Here is a 22,148-nt window from a genome sequence, read left to right as displayed (position 1 = left end):
TGTCATTGCTGTATTCTTAGATTTTTTTATAACAAAGTTTAACACCTTGTCAGGGAAAGGTTATTCTAACTGCAGTTAATTACATTTCTGAAAGATTTCGTCAGTGAATGTTCACACGGTACAAAGTGTCTCTAGAAAATGTGATTGATTCGGTATACATTCTCTCTCTTCCCCACTGAGCAGCCCAGAAGAGCTGGAGGCATCACGATTTCTGCCCCAGTGAGCTCACCTGGGCTTCTTCACCTGTTCTCTCGGGGCAGCCACAGAGCAAACCCCAAAGCGCAAGGGATTTTCAAGCTTCTTTTGTGCCACATTTGCTAATGTCCTGTTGCCCAAAGCAAGTCACGCATCAAGCCCAAGTGAGTTTGGGAGAGTAACACACAAGGGCGTGGGCGTGTGGTTTGGGGGCTGTAGCTGTCACAGTCTGCCGCATACATGAAATTCCACACATAACCTGAAAACTTCCCGGGAAGCTACTTTTCATTACTACTTTAAACTTGTGTCTCCTTTCTGAATCTGGTCCCTGGATGATTAGCTTTTTTATTAAACCTTCTAATTATCTCATGAATAGCATGATCATTTTGCATTTGGGGGTTTACTTTGGTTGAAGGTATTAACTTATTAAATGGAAACACTGAAATTATATCAAAAAACAAAACCACAAAAAGGGTTGGAGGAAATTCGTTTCAGCTCAGGGCACAGGCCTGGTTCGTCTCAAGGGGGTCCCATTCCCTTGACTGGGTGATTAGTTCAAGAGACAGCGGAGGTTGCAATTTGGGCCAATGAGACAGAAGAATTTTACTGCAGGCTTGAGAAAACGCTTTCTCTCCTGAGAGCCGTGACAGCCAGGCTTTCTCCCTCTTCTGCTTGACCCCAGTGAGAAAGCACAAAGCCCCTCCGGCTGCTGCGAGTCAGCCACACCTGGGGGAACCTGGCCGCCGGGCGCCGCCAACACTGGAGGACAGAACAGAGGGAGGGAAGGGATCTGGGTCTTCATGATTGCTGAGCAGCTGGGTAAACCACTCCTGAAGCCTGTCCTTCCTGTGAAATTCCGAGGGGGAGCTAATGAGCTTCCTTATTTTTTTTTTAACATCTTTATTGGAGTGTAATTGCTTTACAATGGTGTGTTAGTTTCTGCTGTATAACAAAGTGAATCAGCTATACATATACATATATCCTCATATCCCCTCCCTCTTGTGTCTCCCTCTCACCCTCCCTATCCCACCCCTCTAGGTGGTCACAAAGCACCAAAGCACCGAGCTGATCTCCCTGTGCTATGCGGCTGCTTCCCACTAGCCATCTAGTTTACATTTGGTAGTGTATATATGTCCATGCCTCTCTCTCACTTCGTCCCATCTTACCCTTCCCCCTCCCCATGTCCTCAAGTCCATTCTCTACGTCTGCATCTTTATTCCTGTCCTGCCCCTAGGTTCTTCAGAACCATCTTTTTTTTTTAGATTCCATATATACGCGTTAGCATACGGTATTTGTTCTTCTCTTTCTGAGAATATTTACTTCACTCTGTATGACAGACTCTAGGTCCATCCACCTCACTACAAATAACTCAGTTTCGTTCCGTTTTATGGCTGAGTAATATTCCATTGTATATATGTGCCGCATCTTCTTTATCCATTCATCTGTCGATGGACACTTAGGTTGCTTCCATGTCCTGGCTATTGTAAATAGAGCTGCAATGAACATTGTGGTACATGACTCTTTTTGAATGATGATTTTCTCAGGGTATAAGCCCAGTAGTGGGATTGCTGGGTCATATGGTAGTTTTATGTTTAGTTTCTTAAGGAACCTCCATACTGTTCTCCATGGTGGCTGTATCAATTTACATTCCCACCAACAGTGCAAGAGGGTTCCCTTTTCTCCACACCCTCTCCAGCATTTATTGTTTGTAGAATTTTTGATGATGGCCATTCTGACCGCTGTGAGGTGATACCTCATTATAGTTCTGATTTGCATTTCTCTAATGATTAATGATGTTGAGCATTCTTTCATGTGTTTGTTGGCAATCTGTATATCTTGTTTGGAGAAATGTCTGTTTAGGTCTTCTGCCCAGTTTTGGATTGGGTTGTTTGTTTTTTTGATATTGAGCTGCATGAGCTGCTTGTAAATTCTGGAGACTAATCCTTTGTCACTTGCTTCGTTTGCAAATATTTTCTCGGATTTTGAGGGCTGTCTTTTCATCTTGTTTATGTTTTCCTCTGCTGTGCAAAAGCTTTTAAGTTTCATTAGCTCCCATTTGTTTGTCTTTCTTTTTGTTTCCATTTCTCTAGGAGACGGGTCAAAAAGGGTCTTGCTGTGATGTATGTCATAGAGGAACTTCCTTATTTTTCAAACCAATTTTAGTCAGTGCATTCACATCTCACTGTGCCATTTCCAGAGCTTTCCACCCAGATTTCTAGCACCTGATACCTCCTACTGTCTCCACCAAAGGACTTGGTTAAGGGGTCTTGCCAGAGTCCACTCACACAGCACATACCTGAGTGCCTACTCTGTTCACTAAAACCAGATTAATCTTTCTACCACAACACTCTTGTACTGGGCCTAACCTGTTCAGAAACTTGCAGTGGCTTCCCCTGATTTTAAGAATGAAGTTACAGGACTTCCCTGGTGGCACAGTGGTTAAGAATTTGCCTGCCAGCGCAGGGGACACGGGTTCGAGCCCTGGTCCGGGAAGATCCCACATGCCGCAGAGCAACTAAGCCCATGCGCCACAACTACTGAGCCTGTGCTCTGGAGCCCGCGAGCCACAACTACTGAAGCCCGCGTGCCTACAGCCTGTGCTCTGCAACAAAAGAAGCCACCGCAATGAGAAGCCCATGCACCACAACAAAGAGTAGTCCCCGCTCGCCGCAACTAGAGAAAGCCCGCGTGCAGCAACTAAGACCCAACCTGAGTCGATCTGACCTTCCCCGCCCCCACTGAACCCTCCACTCTAGGAAGACTCAGGCATCCCCCCCTTCTGAACACCCCATGATGCTCCATCTCCGGAGCCTTTCCCTCACATCAAAATCTTTCCAATCTCTCAAGCTGAGGATGGCCATGCCCTTTTCCACCCAGCCATGGAATTGTTTCTCGCTGGGTTTCACTTTTCCACTTTACTCCCCCGTAAGCATCATCCATTATATTCCGGAATTCATATGCTTTTTCCAATATACATAACAAGTATTTTCCTTAACACTGCACTCCTGGGTTGGCCTGCTGAGTGTGTTTTAATAAGCAGTTTTCCCTAGGACCGTCTGTATGCTTGTGCAGCCATTCATTAATTCATTCACTGATCGCCTACTATGAACCAGTCACTACACTAGATCCTGGGGACATGGCCAGGCCCCTGCCCTCTACTAACACACAATCTAAAGGGAAAGACAGTTTGACTGCAATGCTATAGAGGCTGTCAGAGAGGGATGGGAGCTCGGTGTGGGCGGCAGTGGCTAGCTCTGACTTCCCACTTAGAGAAGAGAGGGCAAGCACTCCCAGCCAGGCAGAGGGAACAGTGCTGCAAGGCCTGGAGCAGCAAAAACAAATGGCGATTTTGAGGCACAGTGTGAAAGCCCATGTGGCTAGGGTCTAGACCACAGCCCTTCTCAGACTTGAACGAGCATACAAATACCTGTGGGCTTGTCGAGACCAGATTCTGTTTCAGCAGGTCTGGAGTAGAACTGAAGTTCTGCATTTCCAGCCAGCTCCTATGAGTTGCAAGAGCTTACAGGACACTGGCCTGGGAGGACTAAAGCAGTTCCAGGTGGGTATCTTCTGCTTTCATTCAAAAAAGACATGAACACTCCTTGCGTAGAGTGAATATCTCCTAGAAAGAAAATAGGAAGTGCTTCACCTTTTTATTCCGTAGTTATAAGGATATACTTCTACGTGGCTTGAGTTCCAGGACAGACCTAATCTTTAGTTTTGGCCTTTATATGTATCTCCTGCATCCCAAACTCCCACCATCGACTAGGAAACCGGTCATAGGGGAGGCGTCTCGTGCTTCCCACACCCCCTCACGGCTTCTTCACCAAGCATGTGAGGGGCAGAGCTCCAGGTACCCCACGCTACTAGCCCGTGATAGCGATGTGCACTGTTACCCTTAACCTTCTGACAAGGGGTATCTTGAGTTGATCTATGTTGAATACAGTAAAGCCTCATTGGTTCAGGCTCTATTAACTTGAAATAGGTGACCATTTGGGTACTTAATGTTTACTTCTCTAGTCATTTCTTCATAAATAGGACAAAGTTTTATCATGCAGTTGTGATTGTAAGAATGATCAAAGCGTTTAAAAACATTTCAAGTAAACACATGGCTTTAGAAACACTCATTTATATAATCATCCACTTTTTCTTTACATAATCCACTTTCTTCTGTAATTTGTTCATTTCCTAAAAGGTTCTAATAGACACCACTGACTGGCTTCCAGGGCTGTAAACAACAACAATAATAGTGACAGCAAACATTTATTGAAAGCTATAGATTTTTTTATACATTTGTAATGTGAAGAATCAAAAACTTTAAAACTTTTAAAAAAATTACATTATTGGATTTGGTCAAAATGCATCCATTACAAGAAGGTCCCTATACTTGTGTACAAAATGACAAGTCCTGAGCTCTGCTGTGAAGCTCTATTGCAAGGGTTGAGAAGAAAACAGAAGAACACCCTCCCTCAGAGGACCCTAATGCATTCGAAGAGCATCTAGAAAGACACAATGTGTGGGGAAAAGAAAAACTATTTGCTTATTACAGATGGCTACATTTTAGCTTAGTTTGTGGCATTTGACTTGGATTTCCCACTCTCCCCCGCAATTTTCAGTAAATATAGTTTAAGAATTGAAATTTGAAAAGTAGAAGCAAAATTGGAATTTTAAGCCATGTCTACCTATTTGCCAATCTGCATTTCCCCACAAAGGCATTTCTGTGATACTCCATCATATTAATCTGCAGAATATGTATAGAAAATCTTTGTGAAGTAATTTAATCCGTTGAGATTATCATCACCAATGGTTTACTTGCTTATACGTCCAGGTGCACATGTTAAAATACGTGAATCCCCTGGGTTTTTCAAGTGGATAAACAAAATACAGAAATAGATTTAAGTGACATCATTCTGGTAAACTACTAAGGTATTTTAACTTTTAATATAACTGTATTGACTTAAACAGTAGAACAGTGTGCTCTTTCCTTACAGATCAATCATTTTTTATAGATGACTTTTCCTTCAGCTATAACATAATCAATTAATTCGTGATGGCCTCCAAACTGGTAAATCAAATGTTCCCATCTAGAAAGAAATCAAACATAAACGGATACAAGTCAAAATTATCACTCTGTCAATAAACGCTAATTTCAAAATACATTCTCTAAAAATTTTTTAACACTTAGTAGTTAATATTTGGGCTTTTAAAAAATTGTAGAGTACTATGATAATTAGTCTATGATAAATCCAATATTATTTAATGATATTAAGTATTTGATCTTAAAATATTTGATTCACATTAGAACAATGACTCCAGATCAGTGCTTCTCAAACTTTAGCATGTATCTTTTTCACCTAGAAGACTTTTTAAGACAGAGATGCTAGGCCCACTCCTGGAGTTTCTGGTTTGGTAGACTGTCCAAGAGGTCTGAGAAGTTGCATTTCCAACAAATTCTCAGAGGATGCCCTTGCTGCTGGGACTGCACTTTGAGAACCACTGTTCTGGGCTAGCAGTTGGCAAACTGTGGTCTGTGGGCCAAATCGGGCCTGCTGCTTGCTTTTTATTGTTCTTGAGCTAAGATAGTCTTGTTTGGGGTTTTCTAAATTAGGACTTAAAATGAAAAACAAAGACAATAATATTCTGTGACATAAAAATTATATAAAATTCAAATTTCAATGTCCATAAATAAAGTGTTATTGGAACAGTAAAAAAAAAAAAAAATTTGCTTCAGTTAAATGATGCATGAGTGGTAACACCAGCATCACTCTCGATAGAGACAATGGCTTATGACCCTTGAGAGTAGAATTATGATGGAGACACTCTCTTCTGTTGAACATGAGGTCCAAGGCCTGGCAGAGGCTTGCTAGGGTCCAGACACCATAGGATTCACAACTTTAAGATTTAGAACAATAAAACTCAACTTGTTACGCTGGAGGCCCAGGAGGCAGCAGGCTGTGAGTGAGTAATACAAAACAAGAGGCAGGAAAACTGAAGCAAGGCTTTTGGGATCCAGCAGGAATGAGAAATCAGAGAGGTAATGAATCAGAACCAGGATGACAAGCCAGAGCTGGGACCTGCGCGGCCCAACACAAGCAGAAAAGGTCAGAACCCAAGAAGAAAAACAAACACAGGCCAGAGGGCACAAGTCCAAAGTCCAGGTAAACAGAGCAGAAACCTGGAGATCTACGAAAGATATAAGATGGATGAAGAGACCAGAAAAGTTGGTCTACCCTGCAGTTTAGGACCTGGAGGGAGAGTTTTTGCTTAGAAAGGGGTGACACTGAGAAGACTGGGTAGCTGCTGAGCTTATACAGAGCCTGACACTAATAATCAGTGGAAAAGGGATTTAAACCAAGTCTCCATATTACAGTGGGCATACAATAACATGGCTCAGCTGGGAGAACACGCACCTGGATGAATTGATGATAATGAGATCTCCCCGTTTGCCTACTTCCAATGATCCATGAGTGTGAGATTTTCCCAGGGCATAAGCGGCATTGATGGTGGCAGCGGCCAAGGCCTCGGGCATGGACATTCTCATGTTCACACAGGCCAGATGCATGACCATCGGCTAAGACGGGAAAAGAAAAGCATTGGAGGAAAGCAACAAAATGGCAGCTGCCACCTAGGACATTTCTCAACACAGCACAACAAATAATGATAGTTAAATGTATAAGTGGAGCTGGCTAAATCAGTATGAGAAAAGTTACATTTACATTTACACGTAAAGATCCTTATGCTTTGGGAAAGATTCGTTTATTATAGAGATTACTTACCCACCCACCCCCTATATGTATTTAATATTTATTTATTACTTTTCAAGGCCACTTACTGTGTACGATGAAGCTCACCTCCACATTTACTTACTAAAACTTACTAAACTTCCTTGAGCTTATGCAATTCTGAGAGGGGAAATAGGTTACTATAAAACCACAAGGCCCAGAGGCTGCATCAAAGCATAGTATCAATAGAACCTTCTCCCTTCTCTCTCAGCCTGGAGGCATTCAAGTGGCACAGAAATACCCAATTACACTGCTGTCCACACTCTTTTCTTGTTTCACAGGAAAATCTTTTCAGATCTTTGAAACATTTTAACAGTTAGTGAAATATTTTTAAATTATTTATATGCTTCGTAGAAGTTTCATAGACTATGAAAGGCACATTAAAAATAATTACCATTGCAAAACAATACGCATTAGGGTTGAAATCGCTGCCCAGAGCGACTATTACCCCTTCATCTAACATTTTCCTGGCTCGAGGTTGCTTCAGTCTAAGGAGAGGGAAAAAAATGATGTCAGTCTCTAGAAGTGGAACTTTTGAAGAACAGATGTTCAGAGTTGAAGCAGACTTAAAGATATCCAACCCCTTCGTGTTCTGGAAGAAGAAACAGAAACTCAAGCTTCAGTGATTAGTGGTGGCGTCCAGCAGAAGCCCAGGACTCCTGATTTTTATCAGCCTGCTTTTGAAATCACTTGGCTGTGGCTAGCTTTTTAAATTTGGGATTATCATGACAATCTTTATATATATTCAGAGGTTCTTGCAAAGGAAGAAAACTTAAAATTGTTTTCAAATGTAATAAACTTTTTTTGACTCCCAAATATAAACAATGAGGTTTAAATAATGCTTTTTAAATTAACATTTTACAATTTTTTGTTCATATCTCTCCCTCTCCTTTTTTTGGGAGGGAGAGGGGGTCTCAAACATTATTATAGGTCCTTTAAATTTTTGAAGCCCCAAGAAACTAATATGTAACATATTTGTGCTTCTTCCTGGATTGGGTATCTCCCTGACCTCCTTACAAGCTTTTTTTGTTTGTTTTTTTTTGTTTTTGCGGTACGCGGGCCTCTCACTGCTGTGGCCTCTCCCGTTGCGGAGCACAGGCTCCGGACGCACAGGCTCAGCGGCCATGGCTCACGGGCCCAGCTGCTCCGCAGCATGTGGCATCTTCGCGGACTGGGGCACGAACCCGTGTCCCCTGCATCGGCAGGCGGACTCCCAACCACTGCGCCACCAGGGAAGCCCTTGCGAGCTTTTCAAAGTAACTGCTCTAAGAGGAAGTTCAGAGGCCTATCTGCCTATCACCAGGTATTACTGGGACAAACAGTTAATTTTCCTGGCAGGTTGGGCTTTCTCAGACAGGTATTCTAAGGGGACCTGGGCTCATTCTAGGGAGGCATCCTGGAGCTGTTAGAAACTATGCCAGTGTTTGTTCAAGTCTTATAATGTTGGGGAAGGTGGGTGAATAAAATCATTTGTGCTAAGCACCTGTAGGTTTATAGGCAAGATTGAGGCTTAGTGGAGAGAGGGGCTCAGAGGAGCCTGAATGAAGTTTGGTCAAGGAGAGACCTCCGCTGGAAAGCCTTCCCAGTCACCTTGTTGGCCCTCATTTCCTCTGGCTTCCCCAGCACCCCACACCCCTCCATTTTAGAAACAATAGCTATTGCTTCATGACAATGACAGTGGACTGGTACTCAGCCATTATGAACCTGTACTGCCCAGGAGCTGTCTTTAAATAAAGCTGCTGAGGGTAACCCTGACCCCTCCTTTGAGACCCTACTCTAGCCTTAAGTTCAATTTGATCGGTCGGTTGGTTGTAAAGTACTGAGACTATATTACACCTGCCCCTCTGCTGGCAAGTCCAGCAGGGGCTAAGGATCACTGAAAGGATTATTTCTTTTTCTTATAATTTGTCCCAGCACCCAGTCCTGTCTCTGGCTAATTAATATTTTTGATTGAATGAATGAATGACACTGTTATATTCTAGGAGTGTACTAAATATGGCAAAGAATGGAATAACTTTATTATTAATAATAATTATATTAATTATTAATAATAATTCTGTGCTCAGAGTAGGTTCTCTTTATGTTTTATACAAAGTCCACCTCAGTTTGGCATTTGAGGCTCCCCGCAAACTGAGCCCACACTTCTTTCAGGCCCTCCTTTCTCATCCCTGCCCTACCCGATACTGCACTCGAACCACTGGGGTTTTCTATTTGTACATTTCTGAGTCTGCCGTTCTCCTTGCCTAGAATATCCACCCCTCCCTGAAATGCATTCATATTCCCAAGCCCAGCTCACATCTCACCCACCCATGCTCACTTTCCCTGGTCACTCAGCCAGAAGTGATTATCCTTTTCATTACCTCTATAGGTATTACTGTCTATTCATTTATCATGTTTCATATGCTTAGACTGCAAATTCCGTGAAGGACCATGTGTGTCTTATTCACCATTGTGTCTCTAGTACCAGTACAGTGCCTGGTATTAATAGCTGATTGATTATGTTTTGTTAAAGGAATTCTTTAATTTTTTATTATTGTGTTTTCATTGCACCTCAGTTTTATTTTCTCCCCAAAATACAGGGACTTCTTGGCAGCTTCAATGAAAAGCATATGGTATCTAACACATGGAGATCAATAAAACTTGCCTGGTCATTAATTCAGCCAGAGTCATTCTAAAACCATCCCATTAGTGAAAACTCTGTGCCAGGTACTAAAGCCTCAGAGTCATCCTTGAGTCATTTCTCACAGTCCACATCCAACCCATCAGAAAGTCTTGTTGGCTCCCCCTTAAAACTATATCCAGAATCCAACTCATTTTTATATCCCTCTGCTACCACCTTGGATCCAAGTCACCATCATTGCTTGCTAGGATATTTGTTAAGACCATCCTAACTGGCTTTCCTGCTTCTACCCTCAAGCCCCTTAAAATATATTCTCTTCCTAGCAGCCAGAGGGATGTTTTAGAAAAATAAGTTAGATCGTGTCGCCGTGCTTTGAACCACTCTCAGTGGCTTCCCGTGGGCTTGCTGTCTGCACCATGAACTCAGCCCTTCAAGAACTGCCCCTCTTTCTGGCCTCGTCTCCTATCTCTCCCTGCCTGGCTTGTGCCTCTCTGGCCTCACTCTTGCTGTTCCTCAAATACTCTCAGTGCATTTCTACCACTGCACTCACCATCCATCCACTCAGAACACTCTTCTAGTTATCCCGGCTCCTTCCCCCAGATATGGCTTGCTCCCTCACTTCCTGGAGGTCTCTGCCCAAATGTCCCCTCCTCCAAAAGCCTTCCCTGACCACCCTAAAAACACAGCACCCTCCCCTCAAACACTCTCTATCCTCTCGCCTCACCTGGATTGTTTTCACAGCACCAAGCATCACCTGACATTTTCTACGTTCGTTGGTTGGTTTGCACATTGTCTGTCTCTCCCCATTAGAATGTAGGCTCCTTGAGGACAAGACTCTGTTTTACTTGTGGCTGGATCCACAGTGCCTAGAACAGTGCCTGACAAGTAGTGGGCCCCCAACACGCGTGTTGAATACAGAAATTAATCAAGGATTGGGGGTACAGAGGTGACACTTGCCCTTGAAGCATTCCCAGTCTACGACAGGCAGTTTCCAGGACCACTTAAAATAGTGTTTCTCTGCTAGGACAATGCGTGAGAGAGGTGGGTGAAGCAGAGATACAGAGTGAGGAAAGGGGAGACGTTAAAATTTCCCTGCCGGTCACTCTGACGGCCTCCCCTTCCTTTCCCGAACTACTTAAGGAGGAAAAATATATGTATGTACAAGGCAGTAAAATTATAAAGGGGGCTCCAGATAAGCTAAGGTGAATGTGTCCTGAATAAATTTAAATATTATATACAAAGATGCATAAAATAATGATTAAAAGAAGCCCTTGAGTGGCATAAGGCAATGGTTATTCTGGAAATGAGAGTCAAGAGAGTTCAGGGCGCAGCGGGGAAACCTGCAGGTTCCTCCTGATGGAGAGATCAGAGAAATACAGAAACAGAGAAGCCAGAGAAGAGCGTGGCTTTCTCTTTGGTTGCCCCTGTCATCCAAACAGGATGTTAAACCCATCTTGTGGTGATGGCACGTGGCAGCTGCCACTGGCATAGGGACAAAGTGCAGACTTTTAATGCTGAACTGCCCTCCAGCACCGCAGGTCTCAGATTTTTGCTCTGTCTTAAGAGATTCAAGGTGAGTTAAAGGAATCCTTTTCTTTTGTAAAAACTTATTCCTTGGGTGGTGGAAAGTTAACCAGATTAAGTCTTGATTGATGACTCTGATGACTATTGAGATTTGCAAGAAAAGCAGCTGATCATACTGAGAATAGTTATTAATGGATATTTCCTGATGGTAACCTACATTATGTCTACTCTTTAAGAGACTAGTAATAAGAGAAATGTATAATATTTTATATATATGTGTGTATAAAATCATAATAAATTTGAAAAAAGCACTGCAATATTCCTTTCTTCTCCCTTATAAAAGTTACTTGAACCTGTTTTTCCAATCCCTCAAGCAGAGTTTCTCAATCGCAGCACAATTAATGTCTTGGACTGGATGATTCTTTGTTGTAGAAGGTTTTTCCGTGCACTGTAGGATGTTTAGCAACATCTCTGGCCTCTACCCACTAGATGCCAGTGACACCCCCTAGTTGTGACAACCAAAAATGTCTCCAGGTACTGTCAAATATCCCCTGAGGAGCAAAATCACTCCAACTTTGAGAACCACTGTCCTAAGGCCATAACTGCGGAATCACGCCCCTCCCCACAAAAAAACCATGTATCACAACCGCAGAGAAAGAACCCAGTCCTAAGAGGAAATCAACTGCCTCTTGAGTGCTGGACCTTCTGACCACAACTTCGGTGGCTGTCATGGAAGCGGTTCAATGAGTCAGGAGACCTCAGGTCTCATATTTGAACTGGAGCAATGGCCGTGATAAAAGATGGACTACACGGACTCAATCCATTGAGGGCACACAGCCAAATCCCCAGGGAGATGCCACAATATATACTTAGACATCTCCTCTTTCCTCCCACTCCCAGGATTTATGAAGATTATGGTCCCCACTTGTACCCTCTTAGAAAGCAGCTCATTCAGATTCAGAATACTGTGAAATATCCCTAATATCTTATGCATGTTTTTTTAAAGTATAAAGCCTATATCACTATTTTCTAATTATAAAAGTAATGCATATTGATTTTTAATTGGAGAATTCCAAAAATGAGGAAGAAAGAAAAAGAAAGCGCCACTCTCCCCAGGAATCCCACCACTCAAACACAATTCGGGTCTAAGCTCCCTCCTCAGGGTAATTCATTACAAATATCATACCAGTATTAGCATCTTCCATGAGCTAAGTTTTCCTGATCTGCATTTTTTTTTTTTTTTTTTGCGGTACGCGGGCCTCTCACTGCTGTGGCCTCTGCCGTTGTGGAGCACAGGCTCCGGACGCGCAGGCTCAGCGGCCATAGCTCACGGGCCCAGCCGCTCCGCGGCATGTGGGATCCTCCCGGACCGGGGCACGAACCCGTGTCCCCAGCATCGGCAGGCAGACTCGCAACCACTGCGCCACCAGGGAAGCCCCTGATCTGCATTTTTAAGGGATTTGTAAGGGTGATGAATATTTGGGCATCTTGGAAGTCTGTGTGTCCACAGCTTATACTTGCAGCTCTCATGTTGGGGGGAGAAACAACCTCACCTCAGCATGTAGGCCGTGGTGGGCAGGAGGACAGCAGAGCACCTGGCCGCTGCCATGGCAGCAATGCCTTCATCACTCACTTCTTCCAGGTGACTGATTGCCTGGGCTCCCAGTTCCACCCCGAGCTAAACAGAATGGGCAGAGAGACAGAAGTTTCACCAACAGCAACAACAAATCGATAACGTGCCAGCAAATGGTTTTTCCTGCAAAAATAAACAGCACTCTATTATTAAGATTTCTTGCCAACTACCTCTCACGAGCACAAGCTCGGTGATCTGAAGTCGGCAGTGTGGTGAAGTGGATCCAGAGATATTTAGGAGGAGAATTGGGAGGACTTGCTGGTTGGCTGAAATGCAGTAGGTGAGGGGGAGGGAGGAGTCAAAATGATATCCAGGGTCTCGACTTAGGCAACAGATGGATAATGACGTCATTCATTGGGGCAGGAAACACAGGACAAGATTTGGACGTGATATTAAGAGATCATATTGAATGCGTGGTGGTCGAGACACATGTAGACTATCTACATCTGTATTTATGCCCCAAGGGCAGTTGTTTATGTAGCTCCAGGGCTTAGAGGAAAGAGCTAGACCCCCAACTGCAGGGATCTGGTGCGTCTTACTGCTGAATTCTCAGTGCCTAGAACAATGCCCGGCACACAGCAGATACTCAACTATTTGTAGAAAGCATGAATAAATTAATCTGGAAAAGACACATAGATGTGAAAATCCTCCTGTGGCTATTAATGGTATGCTCCACTAAAAGCCCTCTGGATGCTGCCACAGAAAGACCCTAGAAGCTACCTGTGAAATTAACAGACTGAGCTAGGGTGGCTTTGCGTGCCAATCAAAATAGGTTGTGAATTTAGTGAATGAGATCACACAGGTACTTCTTTTTTCTACTAGTATCACCAGGAGGAAATAATAAAAGTAAATGATCAGCAAAAAAGTCTGGGATTCCAAGGCTCAACCACACCAACCTGCACATATTTCAAACAAGTTTCCCCACTCTCTATCTTTTCAGATGGTTACTCCTTCCTTTGAACAAACTCATTAAGTTTTCCACAGCACGAGTGTCGACAAAGGAAAGCAAAAGGTCACCCATACCTCAGCAGCCTTCATTGGGTGGAGTTCATCTCCATGGAAGTTAATCTGTAACCCTATATCTTTCCCACTTTGAAGAATCCTTCTGGTGGAATCGAGATCAAAGACGCCCTTCTCACAGAACACATCTATATTGTCAACGTGTATTTCCCCATTTCTGCCAAGTTCCTTCAACTTTGGGAGGTGGTTATTGATGATGTCATCAGCGGCTTCAGTAGCAGTTTTTCCTCTGAGGGAAGAAGAAAGTGAGATTACCGTGGGCAAGTGTTTTTTTTAAATTGGAGAAAGGGTTTTTTTGGCACTTGGAGAATCTGAGAAATTGTAGGTAAATGACCCCAAGCCTCAGAAAGGTAAAGAGAAGATCAAAGCTATAACTCAGGACTCTTAGCAATCGGGATGAGCCTACATAGCAGAGGTATTGATAAGACTTCTGTATACACTGACCCTATAGGCAGAGACTCAGATGGTTCATCCATTCTGGCACATCTGGGTTGCCCTGGGAATGCCTGGCTGAAAAACTGAATCTTCTTGTCAAGGACACGTAGAGGACATCCTGGATGCTTCCCTGACAACCCAACCGTGAGCCCCTTATCTGGGCCAAGCTGTTTCCCTGACATTTTCTTCCTCCACACTGTTTCTAGGAGCATCTGCCTAAGGCTTTCTGCCTCATCAGACATAGGGGAAGAAGATAGTAGGAGGCCCTGAAATTCCTTCTAAGATTCTGGGGTAGTTATATATGAGAAAGGTCTGGGCTTTTGAAGTCAGACACAGAGCTGCGCCACTTGCTAGCCGTATAACTTTGGACACATGATGTAGACGTCATTTGGTATCCTCTGGGCCTCAGGCTTTACCTTCGGGGATCAGGATCAGACCTCAGAGGCTCACTGGCAGATGGAGAAATTTTCTGTAAAACTTTAGCCTTGTGTTTGGCACACAGAAGGCTCTCAGCAAAAACCATCTGGGTGGGTAGATAGAGGTGGGCTCTGAGGAGACACGTACTTACATATGCTGTTTCTAATTCTCGAGACAACCATATAGGATAAGCGTGTTATTTAGCTGGTTTAAAGATAAGCTATTCATGTTCAGAAAAGTTAAGTGATCAAAACTTAACTCAAAATCACCCAGCTGGAAGTAGCTAAGCTAGACTCAAACCCAGGTCTGGTGTCCCTCCAAAGCCTGAGACTTTTCTGCCATGTCACATTGTCTTTCCTACTAAAAAAAAAAAAACAGACTATAATAGACAGGATATCCCAAAAGTCTTAGTGCAGTTTCAAGCCATAATAATTTCAGGTATAAATGCTAAAAACATACAACAAACATCATTGGAAATATTAAGTATTTATATTTCTTTTCTACTTAGTTCTGTAAATTTTTCATAATAATTTCAATGTTAATTTTTTTAGTTCCTTTGATTAAAGATGGTAAATGAAATATTAACATTAAAATTTTCTTTGTCAAAGTTCACAGAACTAAATAAATGTACATATTTTTTAATGATTAACCTTAAAAGATTTAATTAACTTATTAATATGACTTAATTAAATGGGCTATTTATGTGATTAAACCATTTTTGTAAGCCTGCAGCATTTATTATCTAAGTTAGTTATCACAACTTAAAACTGCACTAAGACTTTGGAGATACCTGCGAATTTTCAAGTCCTGGATTTCTTTTGGATCATTTGGTTCTGGGACTGCAGGCCTTCTGATCTAGTAATTCCGGGATGGATGAGATGCAGACACAGAAGGGGAGAGAATTCTCTACAGCAAATCCATACAGGAGGAACTTTCTAGGTAAAGAGGAAAGTTGAAAAAAACATTTACAGCATTAAAACAAAAATGTTTGCTGCTAAACAAGCAAACAGATGAACAAAAATAAAAACCTCCCTACGTCATCTTGACGTCAAGATTTGATCTACCTCCCACGGGGTGTTACTCAATTCCTGAAGTGCCTTTGGGCTCACTGTCATGGGAAACTATTTAAATTAATATCTGTCATTTTAAAGGACCTATCAGGGGAATTTCTTTTTGTTAACCAAGAGTTTTGAACATCTCCTCTTCCTTCACTATTAAGGGACTTGCAAACGAATGGGTCTGGTGGGGCCCGCCTTCCTAAACCCATGTGTGTGAGATGCCTGAAGGTTGGAATCAGAACACCTTTCCAAAGGCTCTACTGGTCCCTCTGCAAGAGCTAGTGTGCTGGTGCACCTTCATTCCCTGGAGAACGCAGCCCCACTTAGGCACCACAGGAGCCCTTCTGCGTTCTCAGTACCCTGAGTTAAACCCCGGTCCCTTCGGCTGAGGTTACTTTGGCACCGAGTGAGCCCCGCAGTAAGTGGCTGAGATGCTGAGGTCCAGCTCCCGCCGGGCGCGCTCAATCACGCGTAGCATCTTGAGCTCCGTCTCCAGGCTGAGGCCGTATCCGCTCTTGCACTCCACCAGCGTTGTCCCCGCCCTCATCATGCACCCAAGCCGCTGCTGGAAGGAACTGAACAGCTCCTCCTCCGAGGCCTGGCACGTGCGCTCCACCGTGAAGTTGATCCCTCCTCCAGCCTGGTGGATATCCATGTATGTGGCTCCTGCCAACTGAACACACGGTTCACCCTTAGGTCTGCAAAATGCAGGGAGGTTGCAGGCAGCTCTACAGAACCTACGTACAGAGGTGATATTCGACATGGCTGACAATCGATATGGCACAGACACCAACCGATCAGGAAGGATGGTGGGGCACCATCCTTCTGGAAGTCTCTACTCTGCCAGGGTGGTGGGGAGTTGCAGGGGTCAGAGGTGTTTCAGGAAGGGACTGGGATGGCAGAAATGGGAGATGTGGGGAGGACTTGGGGCCTCAGGCTAGCGACAGTTTACCAACAGGTACAAAAGTATTTCGGTATTTTAACAAGCCAGTCAGTCTCGGTGTGTACCAGCTAGTCTCGGTACCTATGAGAAAGCAAAGCTTAGGCGATTAGGGACCTCACTGTGGTTATTCAAGTCCCCACTAAGAGACCCAGAGCATTTCCACCCCTCAGTATCTGGCCACCTAGAGTTTCGGGACTGACCTCTGTCACTCAAGCAAATAAAGAGGCTCTTTCTGGGATCCCACTGGACCCCTGTTACTCTGGGCAGCAGGGAGTGTGGTGCAAACAAAGTGTGCCCGCCTGCGGGGCTCCCTTAGTCACACCCTTCCCTTCTGTTCTTAATTCTGTCACGTTCAAGTTATTGCAAACTTGAGCTTTTAAGGAAAGTTTCAATGGTTTTATAATAAATGATCTTTGTTCATTTCGTGTTAAAAAAAAAACAACACCTGATGGGTTGTAAAAAAACATTTTTTACATGTTGCCCTTTTTGCATCACTTTCTGCATCATCGAATGAGAGAATTGGACCGTAAATCTCTAAGGTTGATTTTTGGCTCTGAAATTCAATGATTTAAGAAAGTCTTAAAAACAGTTCTAGATTGTTGAAAAAGGTAGACAATTTTTGAAGAAATTTTTTCTTTTTCTGAAATAATCCAATTTAGTTGTTAGGCTGCCCAGGTTTTTAAAAAACAGTGTGAAGAAAAGACACGGAGGGAACAACCTGAAAAGGCTACGTACTGTAGGATTCCAAGTCTATGACATTCTGGAAAAGGCAAAACTATGGAGACAGTAGAAAGATCAGTGGTTGCCAGGGACTGGGGCGAGATAGGGATGAATAGGCAGAGCAGAGAAGATTTTTTGGGCAGTAAAATTACTCTGTATGATACTACAATGGTGGGGGCATGTCATTACACATTTGCCCAAACCTAAAGGATGCACAACACCAAGAGTCAACAGTCATGAAAGCTATCAACTCTGGGTGATGATGATGTGTCAATGTAGGTTCATCCATGGTAACAAATGTACCACTCTGGTCAGGGATGTTGAAAATGGAAAAGGCTGTGCTTTGGGCAGGGGGCAGGGAGCAGTGGTATATGGGAAATCTCTGTACCTTTCATTCAATCGTTCTGTGAACCTAAAACTACTCTAAAAAATAAAGTCTACTAAAAACAAGGAAATAAACAATGTGAAAATGGCTCAAACCAGGGATTTGAGGGTTGACTGCAGCTAATTAATGACTGACAAAAGACTACAATTTATGTTTCTTAATAAGTTTCATTTTTCTGGAAAAAAAGTGGGAACAATATAGGACATTTTATTTTTGTGATTAATAATATGTTTTTCCAAGTTTGACCCCAATGAATGGTGATTTTCAAACTGTTTCCTGGAGTCCCTTCAAAGGCTACCGAGGGATGGAATGAGGAAAAGAAAAGAGAGGAGAAATTAGTGAGCAAAGCAGGTCAGCTCTATTTTAAAAGGAGGATTCGGCAGCTAAAACAGCTTGAAAACTATTATACTTGAAATGACTGACAGCCCTGGGCACAGTATAAAGATTTGGTACCAAGTTATAAATTGGTTAATTTTGTTGTAATTGATTTCCATAGTCCAAGCCAGTAAAAATATCCGTTAAAAAGACATGTAAACATTTGTTGTAAAGCCTAACAGCCTACAAACTCTAGAAAACCACGTCTATATTTGTGCTTTATTTTGATTTGCTATCGTTTATTGCAGTTACCTTCATCGCAAACTCATGAACTCTTTCACCAGCCCATACTGGATGTGTGTGTGCATCCACCAAACCTGTAATCAATAAATCAAATCACGTTTAAAGTTAAGAAACAGAAAGCACTTAGACAGCAGGCAGACTCTACTATACAGTTCTTAGGAAAGCACGATGGTGGTCAGCCATCTTGGAGGAGGGTGCAGAAGGGAGAATTTGTCTGAGTGGTTCCAAGAAGACTCCCTGCATGGTTGGTCTAGAAGGCTCTAATGGAGGAGGGTGACTCAACATGATGAAAATATCCCCTAAAGAAATACAGCTCCTTTTGCCCAATAAATCCATGCTCACCAAGCAACCTTTTAAAACAGGATGTCAAATCTATTAGCTGAGCAAAACCAAGGAAGAATCTGGGTGTGAAAAAGAATAATACTATCCCTACCCTCAACTTTGAGCAGGAAAAGTATAAAATCAGAAAGATGAATCTTTCTTTAAGAAAGAAAAATATTTTAATTAAAGAGAAACTATAAAATGGTCACTTGAAACTTTTGTTTGTCCCAGTACAATTTGGTAAAGTCCGTCCTTCCAGAACATTCAAAGTGCCTTATAGATTAAACGGCTCATTAGTGGTTCCGATCGGAGTAAAATCAAAAGTCCCTACCATATATTCTCTACCATATTCTGCTCTTTCTCATGAGGTTTCACCCTGACTTTCTCTCCTGACCCCCAAGGGCCAGATAGTAGAAGCTCTGTCAGATGTGCACAGCACACAAGTTATAAATCCTAGCCTCTGTGTTTGCGCAGAACTCCAAATTTGTGAAATTTGTTTCAGAGGATTACATAAAGCCATAAAACATAGAAAATGTAGGAGATAATGGTTAATAAACTGATTCTGTTATCAATCATTGAAGATACAAATGAACTTCAATGAAATCTCTAGGGTTTCTTGGTTTATGTTTTTTCGCCTGGAGATGGGTCCTTTGTTTCATACTCTATACAAATTTAGAGTATATTCTGGAATTACGGAGAGCAATTTGCTGTCTTTGCCTCCCCTATGCCATGGATTAATAAAATTCTTCCAACAGCTTTTGAACCCAAGCCCAGCACAGCTGGTTCTCTTCAACATATGAGTGGGAAGAAGTGGAGTGAATGAATGGGTGTGACTCCCAGCTTGCCCTTCACCTGTTTAGAGATCTTGGGTAAGATATTTCACCCCTAAACATCAGTGTTCTAATCTGCAATGTGTAGATAATGATACTTACCTTCCAGGGCAGTTCGGTTTCATTCAACATGAAAGTGTGTTTGTAAAGCAGCTAGACATTTACTAGTAGAAATTCAATAAATGGTAGCTATTATATTTTCATATCATTGTGAAACCTTGTTTAAAACAAGCTACTACTCTTCCTCTTTACATTACTAAAACTGCTTTCAGGGCTTTACTGAAAAAGAGGTTAATACCTGGCAAGATGCATTTCCCGGAACAGTCAATTCTTTCTTGAAATGTTTCTTCTGAAAACTGTTTTTGGATAGCATCAGCAGGACCGATGGCTTTTATGAACCCATCTCTGAAAAAAAAATCAAGAAATTATGACTAACTTTGGGGAAAATATTGTGAAAATTTTGACCAATGATCACATTATTGATGCCTTTTGGTGTCAGTCAATAGTTATTGTATTTCCTTCTCGAGTGTGTGTCTTTGGAAATTGACTCTAGCCACATGCAAGGCAAAAAGTCAAATCAGGTGTAGCAGAGATTGCTAATTGTTCCCCAAGATCAATGTTCCCTTTTCCCACAGTGCTAGATTCCTAAATTTTAGCTGGAGGCATGACCACCCAGAATAAAGACCACCTTTCCGCATCTCCCATCAGCCAGGTGTGGCCACGTGACTAAGTTCTAGCCAATAGGATCGTTTTCTCTGCCTACTTCCTACTGGCTGGAATGTAGACACCATAATGAGAGATGGCACAGCAATCCTGGATGCTGGAGTGCCTGTGAGCAAGAGGGCAGTGCTCAGCTGAGCAAGACAGTAGGGGTCGGGTCTGGATCCTCCGTGGAGTACGGCCATCAACTAGCTCTAGGTTCCTACATCCATGCAATTCTGTTAACTCATTTTAACAAGTTTTTGACAGTAACACTGGGAATGTTTTTATTTCTTTGTTAATTAAAAACAAACACACACAGAGTCCCTAAAAGCTGGGCTCTTACACAACCCTAAGCAGATTCAGATAAGGGATGAGACTTGTGTAATCGCAGTGCCATGGGCTCTCCAATCCAGATGGGCACCCAACCCCCATTACCACTCCAAGTCCACCCTGCCAAACTTTGGCTGTTCTTTTATTCTCAGAAGTGTAAATGAAAATAACTGAAAATGTCCTCTCTTTCTGGTGGCTGAATCTTAATTATCTATCACCCCAAACCATCGCCATCTGAACGTTTTCTGTGGTTCTCAAGCTTTGGGGTGCAGACAAAGTGGGTGGGAGACGTGCTTTGTAAAAATTCAGATCTCAGAACTCCACCCATAGAGATCCTGATTCAAAAGACCTGGGGATAGGTGGGGACTGGGTGGAGGGGATTGGATGAAGGTAGTCAAAATGTACAAACTTCCAATTATAAGATAAATAAGTACTAGGGATGTAATGTACAGGATGATAAATATAATGAACACTGCTGTATGTTACTTATGAAAGTTGTTCAAAGAATAAGTCCTAGGAGTTCTGGTCACAAGGAAAAAATTTTTTTCTACTTCTTTGAATTTGTATCTATATGAGAGGATGGATGTTCACTATACTTACTGGTAATCATTTCAAAATGTATGTAAGTCAAATCGTGCTGTTCACCTTAAATCTATACAGTGCTGTATGCCAATTATATCTCAAGAAAACTTGAAAAAAGAAAAAAGATCTGGGGATGGGGGGGCGGCATCAGAAGTCTGTCTTTAAAAAAAAAAAATCTCAGGCCGTCTGAGTCAGGTGGTCCCCCGTCCGCACTTCAAGAAGCATTGGAGAGAACCCCTACGCCTTCAGATTGCTGCAATTATATTTTATCAGCAGAAGCGGGATCTTGACGCTCCCCAGTGGGATGTGCAGCTTGAGAGAGGTTTCTTCAACTGAATGACAACCGGAGGCGGCCAAATACATTAGCAACAGGCGCCTAAAAGGCAGGCGTGCCAATGACTCCCTGGGTGCGAAAAGGCTGTTACCGCGTTCCCCTCCACAGCGCACAAGTTACAGAAAGAGCACCAAGCTGGGCCTTGGCTGACCAGTGCCCCACAGCACACGACCCGGGTAGCCCGCAGCTCCAGAGCGCGCGGCCACTTACGTGCCCACCACCAGGCTGGCGCCCTCCAGCACCGCCAGGCTGCGCAGCGCGTCCCGCGCCAGGAAGCGCTCGCCGCGGGCGCACACCAGCACCACTTGCCGCGCGTTCTCCAGCAGGAGGCGGTGGCCGTCCGCCATGTCGCTGCGCACCGCAGGTCTAGCAGAGGCTGTGCGGCTCCTGCCGCTGGCGGCCGGCGGTAGAGGGGACAGGTCCGCAGGCGGCACCGCCCCGGGGCCAGCAAGGAGGGGCGGGGCGGGGGCGGGCGCTCGTAGCAGCTGCCAGTCCAGACCGCCGGGGATGCGCGCCTCCCCCCACTACGAACCGGCAAGAAGAGTACCAGCAACGAGAATGATGATTAGTAATAAACGTTATAATGGAATCTTCTCTTTCCTGTTCGCTTTGTTCATGCTCTGGGTAAATGTGGTAGAGAGTCCTGTCCCTACTTTACAGGTAAGGAAACTGCGGCTCTGCGGAGGGGAGAGAGAAAGG

At 43.4% G+C, this 22,148-nt stretch overlaps 1 protein-coding gene across 1 annotated transcript; it reads right to left on the bottom strand.

The window, feature by feature from the left end:
- Positions 1-3,876: 3,876 nt before the first annotated feature.
- AMDHD1 (amidohydrolase domain containing 1) lies at positions 3,877-21,870 on the bottom strand. The gene is made up of 9 exons (XM_082850192.1): positions 21,660-21,870; positions 19,800-19,906; positions 18,360-18,424; positions 16,080-16,357; positions 13,778-14,003; positions 12,675-12,799; positions 7,372-7,465; positions 6,606-6,766; positions 3,877-5,279 (listed from the first exon to the last, which is right to left on the bottom strand). Exons 1-9 carry the CDS (start codon positions 21,794-21,796, stop codon positions 5,192-5,194), a joined length of 1,281 nt encoding a protein of 426 aa, XP_082706318.1. The 5' UTR covers positions 21,797-21,870; the 3' UTR covers positions 3,877-5,191.
- Between the last annotated feature and the right edge of the window lie 278 nt (positions 21,871-22,148).

The sequence above is a fragment of the Leucopleurus acutus genome (genome assembly GCF_964270905.1).
Source record: "Leucopleurus acutus genome assembly, chromosome: 11".
NCBI lineage: Eukaryota > Metazoa > Chordata > Mammalia > Artiodactyla > Delphinidae > Leucopleurus > Leucopleurus acutus.
The sequence above is the reverse complement of the archived record's forward strand: the minus strand, read 5'-3'. Positions and strand labels throughout refer to the sequence as shown.

Excerpts from the sequence above, each read along its gene's own strand:
- AMDHD1 (XM_082850192.1), bottom strand. The coding sequence starts at position 21,796 with ATGGCGGACGGCCACCGCCTCCTGCTGGAGAACGCGCGGCAAGTGGTG. Across the intron at positions 19,907-21,659 it reads GCCAGCCTGGTGGTGGGCAC|AGATGGGTTCATAAAAGCCA; the intron begins GTAAGTGGCCGC and ends TTTTTTTTTCAG. Across the intron at positions 14,004-16,079 it reads GGGGCTCACTCGGTGCCAAA|AGGAAAAACTGCTACTGAAG; the intron begins GTAACCTCAGCC and ends TTCTTCCCTCAG.